At 38.0% G+C, this 21,648-nt stretch overlaps 1 protein-coding gene across 24 annotated transcripts in view; it reads right to left on the reverse strand.

The window, feature by feature from the left end:
- ABI3BP (ABI family member 3 binding protein) overlaps positions 1 to 21,648 on the reverse strand; it is a 240,050-nt gene that overhangs the window by 135,615 nt on the left and 82,787 nt on the right. For all 24 annotated transcript variants that reach the window (XM_035015258.1, XM_035015259.1, XM_035015250.1 and 21 more), the window contains exons 3-6: positions 20,584 to 20,652; positions 17,412 to 17,544; positions 5,001 to 5,182; positions 4,369 to 4,421 (exon numbers count right to left, since the gene is read on the reverse strand). In XM_035015258.1, the coding sequence (XP_034871149.1) occupies positions 4,369 to 4,421; positions 5,001 to 5,182; positions 17,412 to 17,544; positions 20,584 to 20,652 (437 nt within the window). The remainder of the gene's footprint in view (positions 1 to 4,368; positions 4,422 to 5,000; positions 5,183 to 17,411; positions 17,545 to 20,583; positions 20,653 to 21,648) is intronic.

Consider the following 21,648-nt stretch of genomic DNA (forward strand, 5'->3'; position numbering starts at 1 on the left):
GGTGTTTTTTAAAAAGGTACCAGTAACCCTTCCTCGTCGTCCCAGTTTTGCTCTTAGGCCATGTCCCTGCTGGCTCTCTTTTCTGTGGAGCTTTTGCTCACTCCCATTCCTGTTGCAAGCTTTCACCACCACTTCCTTCCACAACTCTCGTCCTCCCTTCATTTAGTAACTATTTTCTATGTGTTTACTGTATGCCAGGAAGAAAGTGTTATTTCCCTCCTGCCCCAGAAGAAATGTGGTATTTTATTTTCCCGACTTTTAAGATATCCTGTTCCTTAAGAACCTAGGTTGTACTATATCCTGAGCTGGGGGACTAGTTAAGGGAATTCACTTCTACCATTTTTCCAGGGACGTTGTGGCTGAGTATCCAGTGGGGAGATTCTATGGGGAGAGGATGCTGATGTGGTAAACAGCAATGAACTGATGACCAATTCAGTTGATTTTAGTCCTGGTTAGGGAAAGCCTATGCTTATCTAGAAATAACCAGAACAGTAGTAACCATAGAGGATGAGGGACTTTCTATTCACTCTGCATTAGATTTACTTCCTGATACTATTTTGAAAATCAGCTTTAATACATGTAGTGTTAATACTACTCTTTGTAGGCTCTTCCTTACAGGCTTGTCTATTTGGTATTTTTGTGGTGTCAGAATATTCACTATAGATTTAACTTTATTTTCAGGTCCTGAGATAAAAAAAGCTGTCCATTTGGGGAGTGGCAAGGGTTGCTCAAAATCAGACCTCAGTGGTTCAAGAGCCAAACCACATGAGAAGAACTTGGGCCTGTTACACTGTAGTTTTAATTCATTTTTAAGATGTTCTAATGAAAGTTACAAAACATATTGATTTAATCCAGTGTCCTACTTGCAGAAGTCTTCATATTTCTGGTTGTTTAGGGAGGAGTGAGACATACACCTTTGATAATATTATTTTTCAAGTTTCTGCTTAAAACAACAATTGCTAAGAACAGAAGGATACCTGATATATTCATTGTACACAATCTTAAGGTATGGGTGGGGACCACATGGCATTGTTCCCTATTCACCTCACTCATCTGGTAACTGTTACACTTTAAAAATTGGCACCACTTCTCTTTTTGCCAATAAGAGACATACTTTTAAAAAGATGGGTGGATCTCTGATGGAAAAAAAAAATGGAAGGGTGAAAACAGATGTCATATATTAGGGGAACACTTATTCTAAGGAGATTGGAATTAAATAAACTTATATTTTAAAATCTCTGTTAAGTACTATGTACTTCAAAAATTGATTGTTTAGGGGCACCTGGGTGGCTCAGTCAGTTAAGTGTCTGCCTTTGGCTCAGGTCATGATCCCAGGGTCCTGGGATTCAGCCCTACTCCGGGCTCCCTGCTTAGCAGGGAGCCTGCTTCTCCCTCTTCCTCTGCTGCTCCCCCTGCTTGTGCATTCCTCTGTCTCTCTCAAATAAATAAATAAACACAATCATTAAAAAATGATTGTTTAGCTAGTGAACTAGTAAGATAATTAAGTTTTTTTAAAAAATAGACATAATGTATTAAAATTACGTCCTTTCAAATGTAGTAAAATTAGGTCCTTTCAGCGATTGTTCTTGATTGAATCATTTTATATATATATATATATAAGGGAATTCACTTCTACCATTTTTATTATATCATATATAAAAATAAAACCTAATAGTAAACATTAGGTTTCGCCTCCATAAAAAGAGTATTCTAGATTCTCAACAAGAATGAAAGAGCAAAAATTATGATAAATGTGTTTTTTCTTTCACAAGATCATGGATCTCAAGTAACGCAATTTATATAGAAAGAATCACCATTTTGTTTATGCACCTTTTCCCTATTTTTCTGGAGGTATAGGCAGGTAGGGGTGATACTGAAACTATTTAACAAGTGGTAGAACAAAGGCACCAACCAATCAGAAGAGACGTCTGCTATATGTTGCACACCCGGGCTTGCCAGCCCAACATGTATCCTTAGATACATGAATCACATATATAATGTAACCAGATGCTTAAGATGGGGCTTCTTTAATATCCGCTAAGTTTTTGCTGCATATAAGTTTTAGGTGTAAGCATGTACAGGTGAATGAAAGCATTTCTCAAGGTATCTTTTGCTTAAAACTCTAAAAGTAAATTTATTTCATATCTCTTAAAATATTGCCTTCTCCAAGCAGTCTCAGAGATGTCTGTCTGAATATTTGGATTGATACTGACTTTATTTGGATGAGAATATACCTCTAAAATATTTTCAGAATCAATTCTAAGTGGCCATGTCAGATGCTCAAAGGCTATCCCAAGTGGATCCTTTTCAACTTTCCTGTGTTCCAGAGCTACCCAAGAGCACAGATGGCTTTCCAGAAGGTGACAATGAAGAAAGTCTCACAGAGAAGCCTTAAAATAGCTTTTCAGTTAATTTGGGTTTTCCTTTGGAAATAGCCAAGAGTTTCAAACCACAGCTCGTCACAGCTGGCTGGAGTTGGGGGTACTCCACCTCACAGCTTGAAGTGATCAAATATCTGGCTCTGGGTCACAGATGCAGGAAGTTTCTTCCTGGGCTTTCTTATCATGGCTATTTATGATATGAAAAAGAAATTAAATTCCTTGGGAGTAAACATCAACAATCCTTCCCAATTTTGCTGAGTTAACTCTCACTAGATGAAATATTCTGCCACAAGACATTATTGGGATATGATTACTGATAAAAAGGAAAGAAATGACATCATTGAGTCACATGTAAGACACAGCAGGACAGCCAAGAGGGTGAGAGATAAGATATAGCTCCTAGGTAACCATTCACAACACGAGTGGGGATTGTTCTAGAAGAGAAACAAAGAGCAACTCTATTCCCTGTGATTGGATTTAAGAGAGACAAAGCCAGAGGGACCTTAATAAGGAATGGCACAACTCAATACTTAGTACTAGGCCAAATGATTGTTTGCAAAAAAAAAAAAAAAAAGCAGAACCGAGTCAGTACATAACCTTACTACCTGCAATATAGTGAAATAAAACTCATATAAAGTTTAATTATCACAAAATCAAACCACTTATAAAACTAAAAGCAAAATAGGGAAATATTTGCTCCCTGGATAGGGAAGGGCTTTCTAAAATATAATGCAATTGAAAATATGACAATGGAAAAGACAAATAATTTGATTAAACAAATTTTAAGACTTGCCTATTTCAAAAATTCCCATAAACAAAATTGGTAACAAATGTGAGAATAATGTTCCTCGATGAGATCACAAAGAGTAGATATTCTTTAATCTATAGTCTTTAAACTATTTAATAAAACCCATGAGATTCCCAAGAACTAAATTTTAGAACTAAACTCTTCAATAAAACCCATAAGACTCCCAATAAAGAACTAAAACTAAAGGTCATTAAATGGAAAAGACAAATGGCTAATAAACAAGTAAAGAAAGTACTGCTATTTTAGAAATCAGAGAAATAGAGATTTAAAAAACCATTTTACACTATTACATTAGCTGAAAATTTAGTGATGGAAATAGAATGTTGATAATCAGGATAATAATAATGTTGATAATAGCAAGGTAACTCTGATACATTGATAGCAAGATTGTAAAGTGGCACAACCTTTCTAGAAAGAAATTTGATCATATATATTAGGAAGTTTTCAGAATGTTGATGCCTCCTTTACCTGCTCAGGACATAATGGTCTTCACTTTATAATTGCGTATATGATTTAAGATGCAAATATCTCTGTGGTTGTTATAACAATAGGTTGCATTTATAACAAGTAGTACATAACTGGGATGGTGCTTCCTGAGAAGAGATTTTGACAAGTGGAGGGAAAGAGAGAACAAGGGACTGAGTTTCTGTAGTGAGAGAGAAGCGGGGAGAGGTCTAGATGGGGGGATTGTCAGGCACGTAAGATGTGCAGATATTTACTGCACGAGAGGCTAGGCACAGGAAAAAAACCAAGCCAGTTGCTTCATTGTTTTGGAAAAGGTTGGCTTTTTTAAGTAGGATGTGAGATAATAGAGGGAAGAGGACGGAGGACAGAAATGAATAATACCAATGAAAACAGAGCATGTCCAAATTCACTCTGGAAACATGTTATTCTAAAAAACAATCCACTGCACAGAAGATAATAAGCATAACCTCAAAAACACCTGGAATATGGAAATACTTGAGTAACTACATTGATTATCAGTACTTTAGAGCTCTAAACTTAGCAAATGCCTAAAGCATTAAGTACTTTACACAAAGCCCCAGAGCCAGTTAATCCCATTTCAACACTTCCTAACAGACTGATTTCCTTATAAAAACAAAACAAAAACAACAACAACAAAAACATAATGCAGACAAAATTGCTAAAAAACATTCCTGAGAATAACCTGGTACCTACCACTGTGTGGACTTGGTCATAGGTGCTCTGGATTTTCCCATTTACTTTTTTACCTGACAGAAACAAGGAGAAAATAACATTATTTTCATTCTTTGTGTTCCTAAATTAATTCTTCCTACTCATTATGAAGAACTGTAACTCCTGTTCTAACTCTGACATTGTTAATCATCTTATTTGTTTGCTATCATTTAAAACACTGATTCCAATGAAGTTTGAATGAAGGGATCACAGGAAGAGAGCCCAGGGCCCCCTGCAGTCTTTTTATGTTCACTTTTACTGGCCCAGCTTTCAATTCCAAACACCTGCACACATTACTGCTGTTTTCACTCAGTTGGTGCTCATAGATCTGAGATTGATTTAAAATACTACAATGGCCAAAGAACTGTTATCAATGGAGGCATCAAACATCAGCTTATCATTTTTTTTTTTGTTTAAAAAACCACACATTAATATAAAGGGTTCTGAAATACCAATACTCAAATTCTGTTCGCTTTTGTATTTTTTTTTTTTTAAGTACTAGAGGATGGGAATAAACTCATCTCATATTTAAGAATAAAATAATTAAAAATTCAGTACTTAGGAAAAAAAGTAAGAATTACAGAAAGCTCACTGAAGCAGTTCCAGGTACTTACTGCCAACAATAGTCTTGTGATTGAAAATCTTACTCCAAATTCCACCTTCTCCATTGTCTTTCACTCCGAATTCATAAACTGTGTTGGGTTTTAGATTTTCCACAATTGTCTCAGTGGCCGGACAGAGTTGAAAAACCCATTTCTTTTCCTTATCCTTTTCTCTATAGCGAATCGTATAGTATCTGTTGAATAACCAAAATACGACGCTTGAAATTCACAGGGATGTTCAGAAGGCTATTTCGAGTTTCTTAATACACCACAGACTACTTCAAAGACTGTTTAATACTGGCTTCTGTTATTTTTTTTAGAAATTGTAGAGAACGTGAAAAAAAATAGCTCAGTGTGTACTTATTTTAAGTTCTAATCCTGAGTTGGAGCGCATGCAGCAGCGCACGAACTGACAGAATTCAGACCTCTCAGTTCTATTATTTGCTACTTTGCAAAAGGAAAGTTGGAAAATGCTGGATGTTCATTTTTTTCCAGTTATGCATAGAGCAGAGCATAGATATAATTTTGTAAGTGCGTCATATTGTAGTTTTATAGCTGGATGGGTTTAAACCTGGAACTGCATGGGTTTATGCCACAGAATGTCCAACAATGTAGTATTGTTCAATTTTGTAAAAGGGGGACCTGAAACTCTTAAGTTGTATCGAGGACTGCATTCTAAGGGTAACATTTTCTTATCATTATAAAAATAGAATCAAGACCAAAGCCAAGCTAAGGGTACAATGAAAAAAAATGAAACAATGCAAATTTAAGATCATGGTTACGTATACGTCTAGGGCTTGGTAATATTCAGCCATATATATGGTAAAGTAATGATAATCCTCACCCCTTTTTTTGCGCTTGTATCAGATGCAAGGTTTTATATATATTATCTCATTTAATTGTCCTAAAGTCACCTTAAGTGGTAGAAGTTACTAATCCCATTTTATAAATGTGAAAACAAGGGATTCAGAAAGATCACTTAATCTGACCATTGTTACCCACCTAGTGGCAGAACCAGAATACAGTGGCAGAACCAGAATACAAAGACTCCTCTTGACAATGCTCTAAACAGCCTCACTAGGTGGGACAGCAGATCAGGACAGGGGATTTCATTAGTACTGTACATGGTAACAAGAATGAATGAGCTAGAGCTACGTGTATCAGTATGAACAGATTTTACAAGCAAAATATTGAATGAAAACAGCAAATTACAAGATAATACATATAGTCTCATACGATTTACATAAATACCGAAACGCTCACAAAAAAACTACGTTACCATATATTATTGCTGGCAGTGTAAAGGGACAACAAATACTGTAAGGATCTAATATTTGTGTTGGAGCTTTAGTTCCCAGTGAGATAAATGAGATTAGAAGTGGGGCCAACAGGTAAATTTCATCTGCTTTTTTTTTGTAAATAAACATTTTCAGTAAATAAAATAATACCTGTCAGGTATGCTGATGGACACATAGGTATTTGTTGCATTATTTTCAGTTCTTCTATTTTAAATTTTCTCTAAAAAATTTAGTACCTCTCTCCCACTCCCCACCCTAGCATAATTTATTATTTTTTTTAATTTTTTAATTTTATTTTTTTAAAGATTTATTTATTTATTTGAGAGATCGAGAATGAGAGAGAGTACATGAGAGGGGGGAGGGTCAGAGGGAGAAGCAGACTCCCTGCCGAGCAGGGAGCCCGATGCGGGACTCGATCCCGGGACTCCAGGATCATGACCTGAGCCGAAGGCAGTCGCTTAACCAACTGAGCCACCCAGGCGCCCAACCCTAGCATAATTTAATGGGCTGAGGTTCAGGCTGGTTGCTTTTATTTAAAGCCTTATAACATCACTCATATACTCATGCTAAAAACATTTACTGCCATCTCTAAGCGCCAGGCACAAGCTGTTGATGCTACACAAACACAATTACCCAGAATCTCCGGAAACAAGGGCCAGGACTGGCTGCACAATTTATGAGGCGCATTCCAAAACGAAAACATGGGACCCTTTATTAAAAAATGGTTAAGAATTTCAAGACAAAGACAGTAGAGCATTAAACCAAGCATGGGCCCTTTGAAGTAGGGGACCCTCTGCAAACGCACACATTGAATGCCTGTGAAGTCAGCGGGGGGGTCGGGGGGGTGCGGGGGTGGTACTGTTTAACAAATACAGACCGGGGATGATTTTCTATGTTTCTGTATATTTGTATCCTGAATGTATTTGTATATTCAGACTATTTTCCTACTAGTTACAAGCTACTGATATGCTTCCTTCTTTCTAGTAAAACTACTGTCAGGGCTCCAGTCTCCAATTTCAAAGGAGCAAAAGCCAGAATGAGTGAAGGAGGCTGTTCAGCCAAAATATTAACTGCTACTGGGAATGAACAGTATAGAATAGTAATCCTCTGTGTCCTGTGAGTTGAAACATCAACAGAAATCTATGAAACATTTATTGACAAGTATGCTGCATGGAATTTTTATTGTTTTTTCCTTGCCTTGGATACCATGCAATGTCAGAGAAGTGCAGAGAAGCTAAAATCAGACCAGATGGGCTACCACAATTATGCAGCTCTACTTTGGATACATGTCTCAATTCCTCACATGATGGCGGGGGGGCGGTGGTTGGCACGCTGCTAACATAATGACCAAAGGCCAGATTCCAGGGTTCTACATAAGCTTGATTTTATATCATCTTTCTAGGAATGAAATGGTATAAAAATGCTCTACGAACTTACCCACATGTTAAAAAAAAAAAAAAATCCATTGTGCAATTTTTTTTATCTTGATCACAAAGCATTTGAAATACTCTCTCTGATACAAGTTTGTCAGGAAAAATAAACGTACAGGCAGCTAACTTTTCTGCTTCAGAGAGGTTATCCTTGTCAACAGTGGCTTAATTGATAACTGTATATTATAGGCAAGTTCTAAGTGTTAAAAGAGTCAATAAGACTATTTGGTGTAAAGTAATAAGTCACATTTCCTTGATTTCAAAGTTGGATTTAGGTCTTATGATAATAAGCAAAGCTGAAACCGAGCACACAGGTTTTCCATAAATATTTGTGGAATGAATAAGACAGATACTTGGGTGCTCGTGGGGTCATCTAAAATTAGAATATAATTACTCTAAATGGACAATAACTCCATCACCAAAAAACATTGATCTAAGCAATCAAGTTTACAATGATCTTTTTCAATGTGTCATTGTGTAAGGTTTCACTTACCAAACTCAACATTCCTATAGAATCAATGCAAACTGAAGGAAAATACAATAAATGTCTACATTGAACATCTGCAGAAGACTTAAGATTTTACAGTGTGTTTCAGTTTACTCATACAATAAACTCTGAAGAGAGAATAAGAATTATCATAGAAGAAAATGAGAGACGGTAAGTGTCTAGGTTTTGATAATCAGTGACAGAGCCAGGCAAATGGCTGTTTTCTGACTCATAAGCTAATACCTTCAGCATTGCACTGGACTGTCTTTCTACTATGGTGCTTGGCAAAAGGAGATGAAAAAAGACAGGTAAAATGACCTAGAAGTGAAGAGGACAATTCTAATTCCTTTTTAACATTACGTAAGGTTTATTATTTCAGTGTATATTTACCATAACATGGAGTCACAGACTTCCCATTATTGTCAGAGGATACTCAGGATCAAATATTGATTGCACCCTTTTCTGTGGATGATTCAATTTGGACACAAGTGCAACAAGTCTAGTAAAGATACAGGTAGCAGTCAGTGAAGGTCATCAGATCAGACTCCTGGAAAGCCTGCCTCTAGCAACTTGGACTTTAAGAACAAGAACATCTCGTGTCCTAAGTGGTAAGGAACTATTGAAGGTAGTGTTTGGTTCAAATACCATTATCTCTGCTTACATATCCCTAATAGTATGAACACTGACAATAATGGTTATTGTAGCTTAAACAAAATCCTTAGCTCCTCAAAATGTGGAGAAGGCAGGTAGAGGCTTGGCTTGGATATTTGTCAGCTCCAAACTAGTAGCCTGCTTTCATGGGAGTCTTTGCCCACTTATTCATCACTTTTTTCCCTCAAAAGAGAACGGGGGTGGACTAGACAATCTTTGAGATCCTTTCTGTTCCTAAAAGATGACTGTAGCTGCATATTAGACATTTTATTCCAATAAAACACAGAGGCAGAACACAGGATAGAAACCCCATAAACAAAATTTATGAAATAACTGGCAATAAATTAGCAAGAACAGAAATTGAGTAATATCAAGATAAATTTAGTCCTTTCACAAACCAGCCTGGCTTGATGCATGTGGTTGGCTATCATTTGGGCTTTCTATGCTTTTTTCGACAATGTTTCTGTTTCTATGTAATTAGCTACCATTATATTTCCTAAAACATCTATTCCACACGTTTTGCTCTCTTCATATCAAAGGACACTTCCTGACACCCCCTCTGTATTTTTGCTTCTTGCCTTGTGGAGACTGGTGACTGCTGATAGAAATTCTGTCCTCACTCCATTCTTCTCAAAGTGTCTCTCCCTATCATGCCCTCCCTGCCCACCCCCCCGCCCCTGATTCCAGGGTTCTCCCTTCTGCCAACACATAAGCATCTAGGTAATTTTATACCATTTCCTTATTCCATTCACTCACTCTCTGAGTTGAATAACTGTTTAAATATTTTTCATTCTAACAAAAATAAAACGAATATTGCCTTTTTATCCCTGCTATCTTTTAACACAGAATTTCTTTTTTTAAAGATTTATTTGAGAAAGAGCACTCGTGAGCATGCACAAGCAAGGAAGAGGGGCAGAGGCAGAGGGAGAAGCAGATTCCCAGCTGAACAGGGAACCCAATATGGGGCTTAAGTCCAGGACCCTGGGATCATGACCTAAGCTGAAGGCAGATGCTTAACCCACTGAGCCACCCAGGTGGCACCAACACAAAATTTCTTCAAAGTAATCTACCTTATCCCACTTTCTTATGACTCATGAGGCCTAAATCTCTTTGTAATCTGGTGTCTGATCTGTTAATAAAACCTTTTGATCAAATATAATGATTTAATCCTCTGTGAATTTCCTAACTACCTTAAAATCTACTCATATTCTTCTCCAAATCTGCTCCTATTCCTGTTGACTTCGGGTACCTTCTCCCTTCATGTCTAATCAGTTCTCAAGCCCAATTAGGTTTCCTGCATGATTCCTCTTTTACTTGTCTCTTGTCTATTTCTAAGCACTCATGGGACCAGTTTAGGTCTTTATTATCTTTGGACTCTTAAAATAATTTTCAAGCTGGTCAAAAATTTCCAAAATCTCTCTTCTTTATCACCTACTGGTGGCTGGCTTAAAATCAACAGAAGGAATAAGTTTCTACTGATTTTAGTGCTATCTAAAATGGAATAGCTTGGGGCGCCTGGGTGGCTCAGTCGTTAAGCGTCTGCCTTCAGCTCAGGTCATGATCTCAGGGTCCTGGGATCGAGCCCCACATCGGGTTCCCTGCTCCGCGGGAAGCCTGCTTCTCCCTCTCCCCCTCCCCCTGCCTGTGTTCCCTCTCTCGCTGTGTCTCTCTCTGTCAAATAAATAAATAAAATCTTAAAAAAAAAAAAATGGAATAGCTTGCCTGAAGTGGAAGTTATAAAATAAGGCAAATAATATCAAAATTAACAATAGCAAACACAGTTCCATTTATTGAGTGTTGTGTGCCAGACACTGTGTTAACGATTTTACATGTATCATCTCATTAAATTCTGACAACTCTATGAGATATTACTATTATTAACCCATTTTACAGATTTAAAAAACCCCAAGGCTTAAAGCATTTAAGTAACTGTCTAAGGCCATTCAGCTAATAATAGAACAGGATTTTGAACTTAGGTCAATCTGACCAGAATTTTACCCTCCATATCTATGCTGTTACCATTGCTGGAAATACTCACTGTGGACTCTGAATGGGAGATGTTGCAGAAGAGGTTCAAGAGCTAGATGGCCTGATCAGATTTTTTTTTTTTTAAGATTATTTATTTGAGGTGGGGGAGGGGCAGAGGAAGAGAGGAGAGGGAATCTTAAGCAGACACTGTGCTGAGCATGAGCCCCACACAGGGCTCGATCCCATCACCCTGAGATCATGACCTGAGCCAAAATAAAGAGTTGGTTGCTTAACTGACTGCCACCCAGGGGCCCCTGACCAGATGATTTTTAAGGCTTGCTCTGAACATTCCACCTACTTATTCATTTGTACCTTTGTTGAGACCTACTATTATAAAGCATGATGCTAGGATCCACATGCACTGGAAGAGGAGCAGGGCATCGTGAAAACTTCACAAATGAGCTCACAGTAGAGTGAGGGGAGGAGGTAGGTGTACAAATGGATAGAACTAAAAAAGTCGGGGTGAAAAGCACAGGGTCCTGAGGGTGGCTAGGTACAGCATTAGGTGGCCTGAACTTTTGAAATGGACAGACCACATTTTAAATCCCATCTTAGAGGTGTGATTTAAAGCAGGACATCTTACATAGGTCCAGGAAAACAAAGTAGTCCAGATTTAAAGCTCATGGCAGGAGCAGGACTCATATTCTTAGAGATAGACTGCAGGAGAGATTCTACAGTTTCTTTTACCAGGCAGTGGGGAGCTGGTGGAGATTCTTCAGCTGGTGAATAAAGTTGAGCAGTGATGAAGGAGGCTAGACTTATCAGCAGTGGAAGAATTCGGGAAAAATTGGAAGGAGGAATCTCAATTAATGCATTATAATCCAGGTAGGAGAGAACAAAGAAATGAATCGTGGAAGAAACGAAATGAAGAGAAGAAAATAGATCAAAGTGATATTTCTACAGAAGAATTGATGAGACTGGATTCCTTGTGCGACATGGGTGCTAAGAAGAGTGTAAATACAAACCCAAACTGAATTTCTAAACTTAAAGAAAATTAAAGTAATAGAAAGGAGTTCTTTTGGTAGTATAGAAAATATGAATTTAATTGGAGTCTGAGGTACTAACCACATTATGTGGCCCCTGTAATGGAGAGAATTCCATCAACTAAAAATACAGTCTTAGAAACTTGGAAATGAGTCAAGGTCAGATGTCAGCACTGGAAGCATTTACATCCTTGTCACTCCCACTGCTCTCAGGACAGCAGCAATATCAGCACTTCCTGTTACCTTTTAGAAATGCAGAATCTCAGGCTCCTCAGGCCTTTGGAGTCAGAATCTGCATTGTAAGAAGGTCTTCTATGTGATTTGTGTGCACAAAGTTTGAGAAGCACTGTTCTACTTGGAAGTGATAGTTAAAGACAGCACAGATGGGATAAGGGGGAAACAAAGACGAGAGATCCAAGGATAAAAGTCTATTCCATTTGGGGAGGTAGGATAACAAATTAACACAAGAGAGGAGGAAAAGGCTAAGAGGAAAACCTAAATAGAAATGTCAGAAAGGGGTGCCTGGTTGGCTCAGTCGGTTAAGCATCTGACTCTTGATTTCAGCTCAGGTCTTAATCTCAGGGTCATGAGTTCAAACCCTGCACTGGGCTCCACACTGGGCCTGGAGCCTGCTTAAATATATGTATAATGTCAAAAAAGGAAGATGGCCACCAATTCCACAGAGAGGTTAGAAAGGGTAAGAACGGAGAAAACTCTTCTGGATTTAGCAATTAATTGATCATTGGTGACCACAAAGAGATATTTCAGTGGAGTGTTAGAAAGGGAAGGGAAGCCACTGAAAAGGAATAAAGACTGGGGGCGGGGGCGGGTATGGAAACTGGGAATAAGAGAGTTCTGGAATTAAGAGATTGAAAAATCCCTTGGAAGAGAGAACAGGATTGAAAGAAGGTGTTTTGGGATGGGGAAATCACAAACATATTAGCAAGCAGGAGGCAGGGCCCCAAGGGCAGTGAGGGCACCAGCGTGAGAGTGCAAGCTTACAGAGCGTGGACAGGACGGGATGGTGAGCACTGTCTGAAGTCAGAAAGGGGTTCCTTGGAAAGAAGAGAAGAAAGAGAAATCTGAGGTGAAGAAAGAGTGAGCTGATGGTGGATAATCTAAATTTCCTTGGCATTGCAGAAGCCAGGATGGATTGCGGTAGGAAAGGAGCCAGGGAAAGTAGCCTGGATGTGATCCCCAGGAACCACAGTAAGGTGACAAGTGTCTGAATGAGAATCATTGGCATGGACATGGAGAGATAGAAGACGTTGATGTACTTGCCCAAGGCAGAACTCAGAGAACCTGGGGGCTCATTAGCTATAGGAGAGGACAAATAAAAAATGAATAAATGAATCAAGTTTCAAGTAGGAACGAACAGAAGAATTAAGGTACTTTGGAAAGTACTAAGAAATGGAGCTGATTATCAAGAAGAAATAGTAGGTGTTTGATTTTGTCACCTTAAGTTTGAAGTAATGGTGAGACATCGATGTGAAAACACGGGCATTTTACTCTTTATTCACTGAGTATAAATATTTACTGAAGGCCTACTATGTGCCAGATGCTGACCCAGGGACTGGGAAGATAAAGCCGGTTAAGATACACATGGTCCCTGTCCTCACAGAGCTTAAAGTTTACATGGAAAGACGAATGGGTAACAAGGCAATGAGTTCAATCAAGTGAAAATGCACAGACATCAAAAATATTCACTTCTTAAAAACAAGTGGGGAACAAATAGAAAGGCAAGGGCCTGCTCTGGACTGGCCGAAAAGGCCTCGTTCTACATTAACTGTAAATAAGTACAAATGAAAGTGTTAGAAAATGTGAAAATGATTCTAAACAAATCATAAAGCTTTAATAAGTTGGCAAAGGAGTGAGAACTGAAGCAATCTTGAACACTTTAACAAGCTGGAAACATGGGAAGGAAAAAGTAAGCTATTAATGAGGAAATACATTTTGGTTAAAAACATGTTTTACTCTTCATTTGAGCCAATTTGGAAAGCTTTCTTTGGACCTTAGATATATTGAGCACAAATGTGTACATTCTTCCATTCAAAGCCTATTAAGAATAAAAACTATAAATTAAGCACATCTACTTTCCAATGTGGATTCAGAAAAGGATTTAAGATCATGGATACCCATATGGACCCTGTGCAAACAGGAATAGAGCCACGTGTCATGAAGGATAAAGTGATACTCCATTAATACTCCATAGCGGTTTTCTCCCTGGAAACGTACTACACAGGACTTGGATACAGAAAGTCCAAAATCAAAGTATAAAGAGAAAAAATTCCCAATAAATTATTTGCTTTTCATAGGATAAATGGGGCTGTATGAATCAATGAGAACTGATTTTTTTTTTTTTTTAAATCAGAGACTTTACGCAGGGTGCCAATATAGAATCTGATGGATTACAATGACACCAGTAAGTGTTCCTGTAGCAAGCCAAGGGCATTCAGATTCCAATGATTTTTTAAAAAGGTACTCCTGAAGGAAAAATTCAGCATATTAATCTTCCAGTTTTCAAGAAGTGATCATTCCCTATAGCTACTACTCCTTATTCTAACCTACTGGCTTAGTTGAAATTCTAAAACAAAACAAAACAAACAAACAAACAAAAAAACCCACCATCATGTAGGGGTAGATTTCTGCAAGTCTGCTTCTAATTACATTGATTTAGAATCCTGGTGGATTTATTTGGGTGTTTATAACATGCACAGTAGTTCCAGAGCTTTTAAACAAGGACTACTATTTTTTCTCAGATTCCACCAAGACTTTAAATGTCAATTCTTTATTAACTGGGAAGAAGGGAGGCATGCGTAAATGAAATCCACAAGTACTCAAAGTGCTTTTTTTCAGGCATCACCATTGAATTCTTCCCTTTTACTTATGTCTTAAGAGTCCCCTATTTCTGTCGAGGGTACCTTGCTTGTCCCACTCATTCAGAATTGAAAGTTTCCAAGCATCTCGATATGCTATTATTGAATCATTTAAAAAACTTTATTCTAAGTAGAATTATTGATTTTGACTAGTGTGATTTGATGGGCATGACTCCATCTATTTGATGAGAAGAGCAAAGCCAGAGTGTGTGAGCAAGGGGGTGAGGGAAAGGTACATGCATGGTTTGAGTAGCTTGGGTCTTCTAATCAGTTGCCTTGTTAATATCCTAGCTTTACCAGATCATCTGCTCCTCTCCTTATGCTATAAAACTATGGCAACATCCATCAATTAAAATTAGCATCAGATAAATGCTTTCAAGAAGGGGTAGGACCAAGTGAAATTGAAGGAAAAGTTTGAGGACAGAGGAAGAAATCATATCCAAAGCTTCTATGAATTTGCACGTCACCAAACTTCATGAATTTTATCAAGCAAGGTAAATAACTATTAAAATCAGCTGCATTTTGCTGCAAGAGCACCAAATTTCCTTTCTTCTTTCCCACCCCCCTTTTTGGTCTTTTTAAATTAGAGACTAAAGAAAATGAAAAGGAATAAGAAAGCAATCCATAAATGTTATTTTTCTCAGCACTGGCATTCTGGACCAACCCTGTAAAGCTGGAATTATCACAAGAAAACATGTTCTTTTAAGAGTCCATTTTCCAAACAAAATAAGTTACGGACTTAGTGGTGGATGATAAAGGAACATTTCAGACTCTTTGAAACTTCTCAAGCTTATTTAAAAAAAAAATTGGTTTTGACAATATCTTCTACATGGCTTTTTCCAATAATTTCTTCCTTCAGAACTATGAACATGTGAAGGAAGATCTATTATTGTTCTTAGTCTAGATTTCCTAATCAAAGTCATATGAAAGGTACTCTTGAGAGCTTACAAACATTTTTAAAGGTGCTTCTTTATAATTCAATTTAGACAAATAAAAATAAAACACCACACAAGAGAGATCAAGCCAAAAAATTGTATGAAAAAGTGCTCAGTATTGTTAGTACAAGAGAAGTGCATATTAAAACTCTAACAAGATGCTGCTACACTAGAACAGAGAAAATGCAAAATGTTCACAGCATGAAATGCTGGTGAGGATGTGGAACAATCTGAACTCTCATATTGTCTGTGGGAGTATAAATGGAAAAGTCAGGCAGAAAAAAAAATTAAATATACATTTTCCCATGACCCAGCAATTCCACTCCTAGGTATTTATTTAAGAAAAATTAAAAGATATGTCTACAAAGCTCCTACAAAAACATTTATAAAGTCTAAATTCATAATAATCCAAAACAAACATAATTAGGTATCCACCAACAAGAGAATAGATAATAAATGCTGGAATATTCACATAATGGAATACTACTCAAGAATAAAAAAAAAGAATGAACTATTAATACCTGCAATGTTATCAATGAAACCCAAAAACATGCTGAATGCAAACAAATGGACACAAAAAACCAACATAGTGTATGATTCCATTTATGTGTAATTATAGATTAGGCAACCTAATCTACAGGGATAGAAATCACATCAGTGGTTGCTTCTTGAGGAAAGTTCTGTCTGGAGGGATGACAGTGTTCTATTTCCCGATGGAGCATAGGATACTGATCAAGCTGTGCATTGTACTGGATTTAAATTATACCTCAACAACATATTTTTTATTTAGAAAAGAAATCAAACTTTTACAATTTAAAAATCACTTTGAGTCTTTTTAAAATTAAAAAAAATTAATGAAATGCCTTGGTTGAAGCTTGAAAGTTTGGAATGCTCATCAGATGCAAAGTTCTGAATTTTAAAGATAATGTAGTAAATATTTATGATAAATAACCATTTTATTTCCCAGCTTCAGCATGTTGTACACTGCCCAGCATATAGACCATGCCAAATATATGTGCTGAGTGGATGAATGGCCTTCATTTAAAAATATACTTAGATTTTCTTATTTTGTCCTGCTAAGGAAGATAGGAGCTCCATCTCCAAACCTGTGCTTTTCCTCGGTCTACATCTCGCCCTGTGAGTTACTCTCCAGTTCTCTAAACCAGTGATTCTCAAATGTAAGTCGGCATCAGAATCTTCCAGAGGGCTTGTAAAACCACAGATTACTGGGCCCCACCTTCAGAGCTTCTCATTCAGTGATCTGGAGGGGGCCTTGAGAAATGAACCCAACTGATTTTGATGCTGCTTAGTTTGGGGCCACCCTTTGAGAACTACTGCTTCTAACACTTCTTCAACTGTCAAACCAAAGGTCAGCATTTCCAACTTTTAATCATCTTTCCTAATTGTCTTGTGCCTCATCCTCTGAGCTTTTATTACTCTTCTCACTGATACTCCCCACTTGCTATTTGGCTCATTCTCCCTTGTACTTTATTCTTTGGGGGAAAAAAAAATGCTTGCATGTGTTTTCTATTCAGGTAGATGATAACTCTCTCAAGGACCCTCACTTAGTATCTTCCTTCCTCTCACACCCAGAACAAGGTGTATAGCTAATGGGTGACCCAGCTGGTGCCCCTGATATTTATATATTCTTCCAAAGCATGTACAGATACTACTAAAAGCAAGAGCGAATTTTCAGGTTAAAAAAAAAAAAAAATCCTTTGTTAGGATGAATTACCTGTCATTGGGACAGTGACTTGGTAATGTCCAGTCATGGTGTGGGTTAATGAGGAAACCCCAGGATAGGAATACGGAGCTTGGTGTCAGAGTGCCAACCACCAGCTGGAGAGGTTTGCGAGAGCGTGCTTTACCTATGGAGGTAACGTGCAGGTTAATTCTGGTAACACAGTATATTTTTATGATTGGGGTAGAATGCATAAAAATGACCTAGGATGATGATAAAGAGCATGAAAGCATCAAGTTCCTTTTCTTCTCATGGAGTGCACAAATATTACCAATTTTTTGCCCATGAATCCAAGCATAAACCAAAGTATCATTTTGAGATTTATGTGTGTATGTATATGCATATATATATGAATGCATATATGGGTAATGTATGCATATAAACTATATGCAATCATACTTAGGTTTTATTTTCTTATGGGTTAGGGATGAATATGAAAGTCGTGGCTATTACCAGTGAAATAAATAATGCAAATGCTTTGCTCACTTCATTTCTTTTACAGATACAATAAAAGTGTGTTGGTTTTCCCCCTTCTCCCAAGACTATGAATTAGTGTGAAAGAATATCAAAGACGAGAAAACAAAGCTTAATGTCTGGCTTGTAAGTTATATTCCTTTTTAAAACCAGTTTAGAAGTGTAAAATCCCTGTCATACAATTACAATAAGCCTTTTTTTTACAGTGATGTCTAAATGGAAAATGTATACACATTCTTTTTTACTCATTCTTAATACTGCTGGAAGAGTAGGGATGACATAGGAAGTTCAGTTGTTCTGATGGGAAGAATTGGATTTGGGCAATGCCAAGTGGTGGTGATAAACCATTTTAGATTCTTTTCCAGTATATGGGAGAAAGGTATTTGCATTTTCAAAAATATTTGGAACTTCAGGAATAGGGTCAGTGAAAAAGAGCAATGAAGATCCTTTGCCATGGAACCCAACATTGGCTCATTAAAAAATCTGTAGATAACATAAAAATGCAATAAGATATCTAATAAAACTATGCAGAACATAAAGCATTCTTTTTATTTCCATTGTGTTTCCTCTTTCATTTCATGAGACCATGCCTATTGTATTTGCTATAGGAAGAACTTGTGTTATTTTGATCTAATGCAGTAGGAACTAATAGGTAGGAAGGTACCTCTTGTATGAGCTTAGTGAAAATTATCTGAACCACATGCCCTTTAAAATTGTGCCATCCTTGCTGCTTCTAGTAGATTTAAGTTCTGGGAGTTGTTATTCTGGTGAAAAACCTTCTCAGCCTATATGTAAGCCTAGTGGTGGCCAACTGTTTCATGGTGACATAGCTGAATTTTTAAAAAGTTATATGCAGGGCGCCTGGGTGGCTCAGTCATTAAGCATCTGCCTTCGGTTCAGGTCATGATCCCGGGGTCCTGGGATCGAGTCCCACATCGGGCTCCCTGCTCGGCAGGAAGCCTGCTTCTCCCTCTCCACTTCCCCTGCTTGTGTTCCTGCTCTAGCTATCTCTCTCTCTGTCAAATAAATAAATAAAAAATCTTAAAAAAAAAAAAAAGTTATATGCAAACAATGACTCATGGAACACTACATCAAAAACTAATGATGTAATAGATGGTGATTAACATAATAAAAAAACATTACATTTGTTGCCTGAGAGGAAAGGTGGGGTATTATATCCTGAGCAAGATGAAACAATTTCCTGAGCTGGTCATCACAAAGGGAAAAATGATTTCAAGACCAGTGTCATAGAAGTTCCCAAATGAAGTTATAAAGTGTAACTAAGGTGTGAGCACTCTTTTGACGTCCCTTACACATTTTTTGTGTGTTTATATTGAGAAATAGTTTGAACATGAAGCCAGAATCCCATGGATCCATACTAATACCTCTTGACTTTATTAAATATTTTGAAATAGAGCCTTGAAATGATGACTATCATTATAAATTATAAGGAGTCACTGGAATTTCCCTCATGCTTTGGGAGAATGTAGGAGGCCAGGAAAAGGAATTTGTATTTTTCAAAATGCTTGACTGTTTACTGCTGTTCTAAAAAGAAGTGAAAACCAACAGAAGGAGGGGAGGGCACTGTGGCAACAAAGTTCTGGTAGCAGGCTTGGCTGATGCACCCAGAAGATACCAAATACACAACTGCAAAGGGCCTGTTTGCTCAGGGTATTTGAAGACCTGTATGCTCCCCCAACCCATTTCATGCCGCTAGAAACACAGAACAAACAAAAGACATCCTTTTTGCTCGACAGCTAGTGTACTATACAAGATGAACATGATTAGGAAATATTAAGAACAGTTTGCATTAGTAAATGAAAAAGAAAAGCAAAACATTTCTATCAGTAGTCTACAGTCAGGGAGATGGGATACCGGACGGTAAAGGCATATTCCCAGCTTTTTTAGGTTCTGACAGCAAAGGCCTGCCTATTTGATCTGAGAAGGAATTTTGGTAGTGGAATGGGGACACTGTAAGATTTTAAGCTTTCTTTAATCACATAGAACATGTTTCCACTCATTTATTCATAGGTTATTTACTTGGCTGTTTCCAGTCTCCTTCTCCCTGGGGGTCTTGGCATTGCGCTGCTGTTCTAGGAAAGCAGTCCTTGCTCTCATGTCGGACTAAATAGAAGAGGGTCCGAAGGGAGAGAGGACGAGTAAAGTAGAACCCACCTTCCAACCCACTGACCATGCATATAAAGGAGTGATGCTTTTGAATGTGAACAGTCTCCCTCAACAAAGGTTAGACGTTAGATTTTGCTCTTAGAATCTCGAAAGCACCAGAGCGGGCCTGAGTTGACACACTGCAAAGCAGATTCAGGCTAACAGGAGCTAAGTCTAAGCAAGCACTTGCTATGGGCCAGGCCCTGGCCTACAAGGCCACACACGCATGAACTCATTTAACCTTCACGACGACCCTGGTATGCAGGAGAAAGGAGGCACCGAGAAGTTCAGTAATTTGCCTAAATTCCTCAGGTTTGTAGGTAGTGGTGCTGGGATTAGATCCCAAGCAGTCTCTACAACCAGACTGTAATACTTGCAAGCAGGGTTATCCGCCGACATGGGGCCTGCCGTGTTATGTATTCTCATCCACATTCCTAAGGCATCCCCAAGGCACTTGGTCTCCATGGGCAGAAATGAAGAGGCATGGTTTAAAGTTAATAAAATCTGAAAAATGAACAAAATATACCTGAGCATGACTTCTTTCGACTTGGAGGAGGAGCAGGCCGCACAACAATCAGATATTTAGGCTCTGCATCTGGAAACAATAACATTTTTATCAGTAAAATTCTCTAAGAGGGAGCAACATTCGCAACAATAAACCCATGTCCTGACTCAATGTTCCCCAGGCTTTAGTCATGGTAACCACAGCACCAGTGGATCAGAGGACCCAGGAATGTGGAAAGCTAATACTTCCTGAGACAGTTCAGTCTATTAAGTTTTTAAAATGAAAATTAAATCCAGATTTTCAAAACCAAATGGACAGGAGGCAGGAAGAGAAATCTTGAACCTTGCTAGACACAGATTTTGTGCCACATTTTCATCAATCCTTCCCTCTGCGAAGAGATTTTTTAAAATTCAATCATATCCATTTTGTTATCCTACTCTTCACAGGAGTCAGCCTGATGCTTCAGAATCAGAGAAGGAAAATCATACTTGCATAAGACATGTGAGACACAACAGATCTCACCTGCTGTAGGACCTGAAACTGCTCATTTCCATAGTAATATGAATATTCATAATGTTCTCTTTGTTTTTATCCTATTTGCATAATTTCTCAGCCTGTTATTATATTCAACCAATCATTTTTGTGAGCAATGTTTAAACAAAGTCACAGTTTCAGGTTGGTATACTTTTCATCTAATATGCCAATGGAAAATAAATTTAAAGAGAATCTCTTAAAAATATTTAGGCTTTGGGGCACCTGGGTGGCTCAGTCAGTTAAGCATCTGCCTTTGGTTCAGGTCATGATCTCAGGGTCCTGGGATCGAGCCCCACGTCAGGCTCCCTGCTCAGCAGGGAGTCTGCTTCTCTCTCTCCCTCTGCCTCTCCAGCCCCCGTGTTCGCTCTTTTGCTCACTCTCTCTCAAATAAATAAAAAAAATCTTAAAAAGAATATTTAGGCTTTCGGGGCGCCTCAGTGGTGCCATTAGTTAAGCATCCAACTCCTGGTTTTGGCTCAAGTCGTGATCTCAGGGTCGTGAGATCGAGCCCTGCAGCTCTGCGCTCAGGATGGAGTTGGCTTGAGATTCTCT

Source organism: Mirounga leonina, unplaced genomic scaffold, assembly GCF_011800145.1.
Source record: "Mirounga leonina isolate KUSES-001 unplaced genomic scaffold, KU_Mleo_1.0 Mir_169, whole genome shotgun sequence".
In the NCBI taxonomy this organism is placed as follows: domain Eukaryota; kingdom Metazoa; phylum Chordata; class Mammalia; order Carnivora; family Phocidae; genus Mirounga; species Mirounga leonina.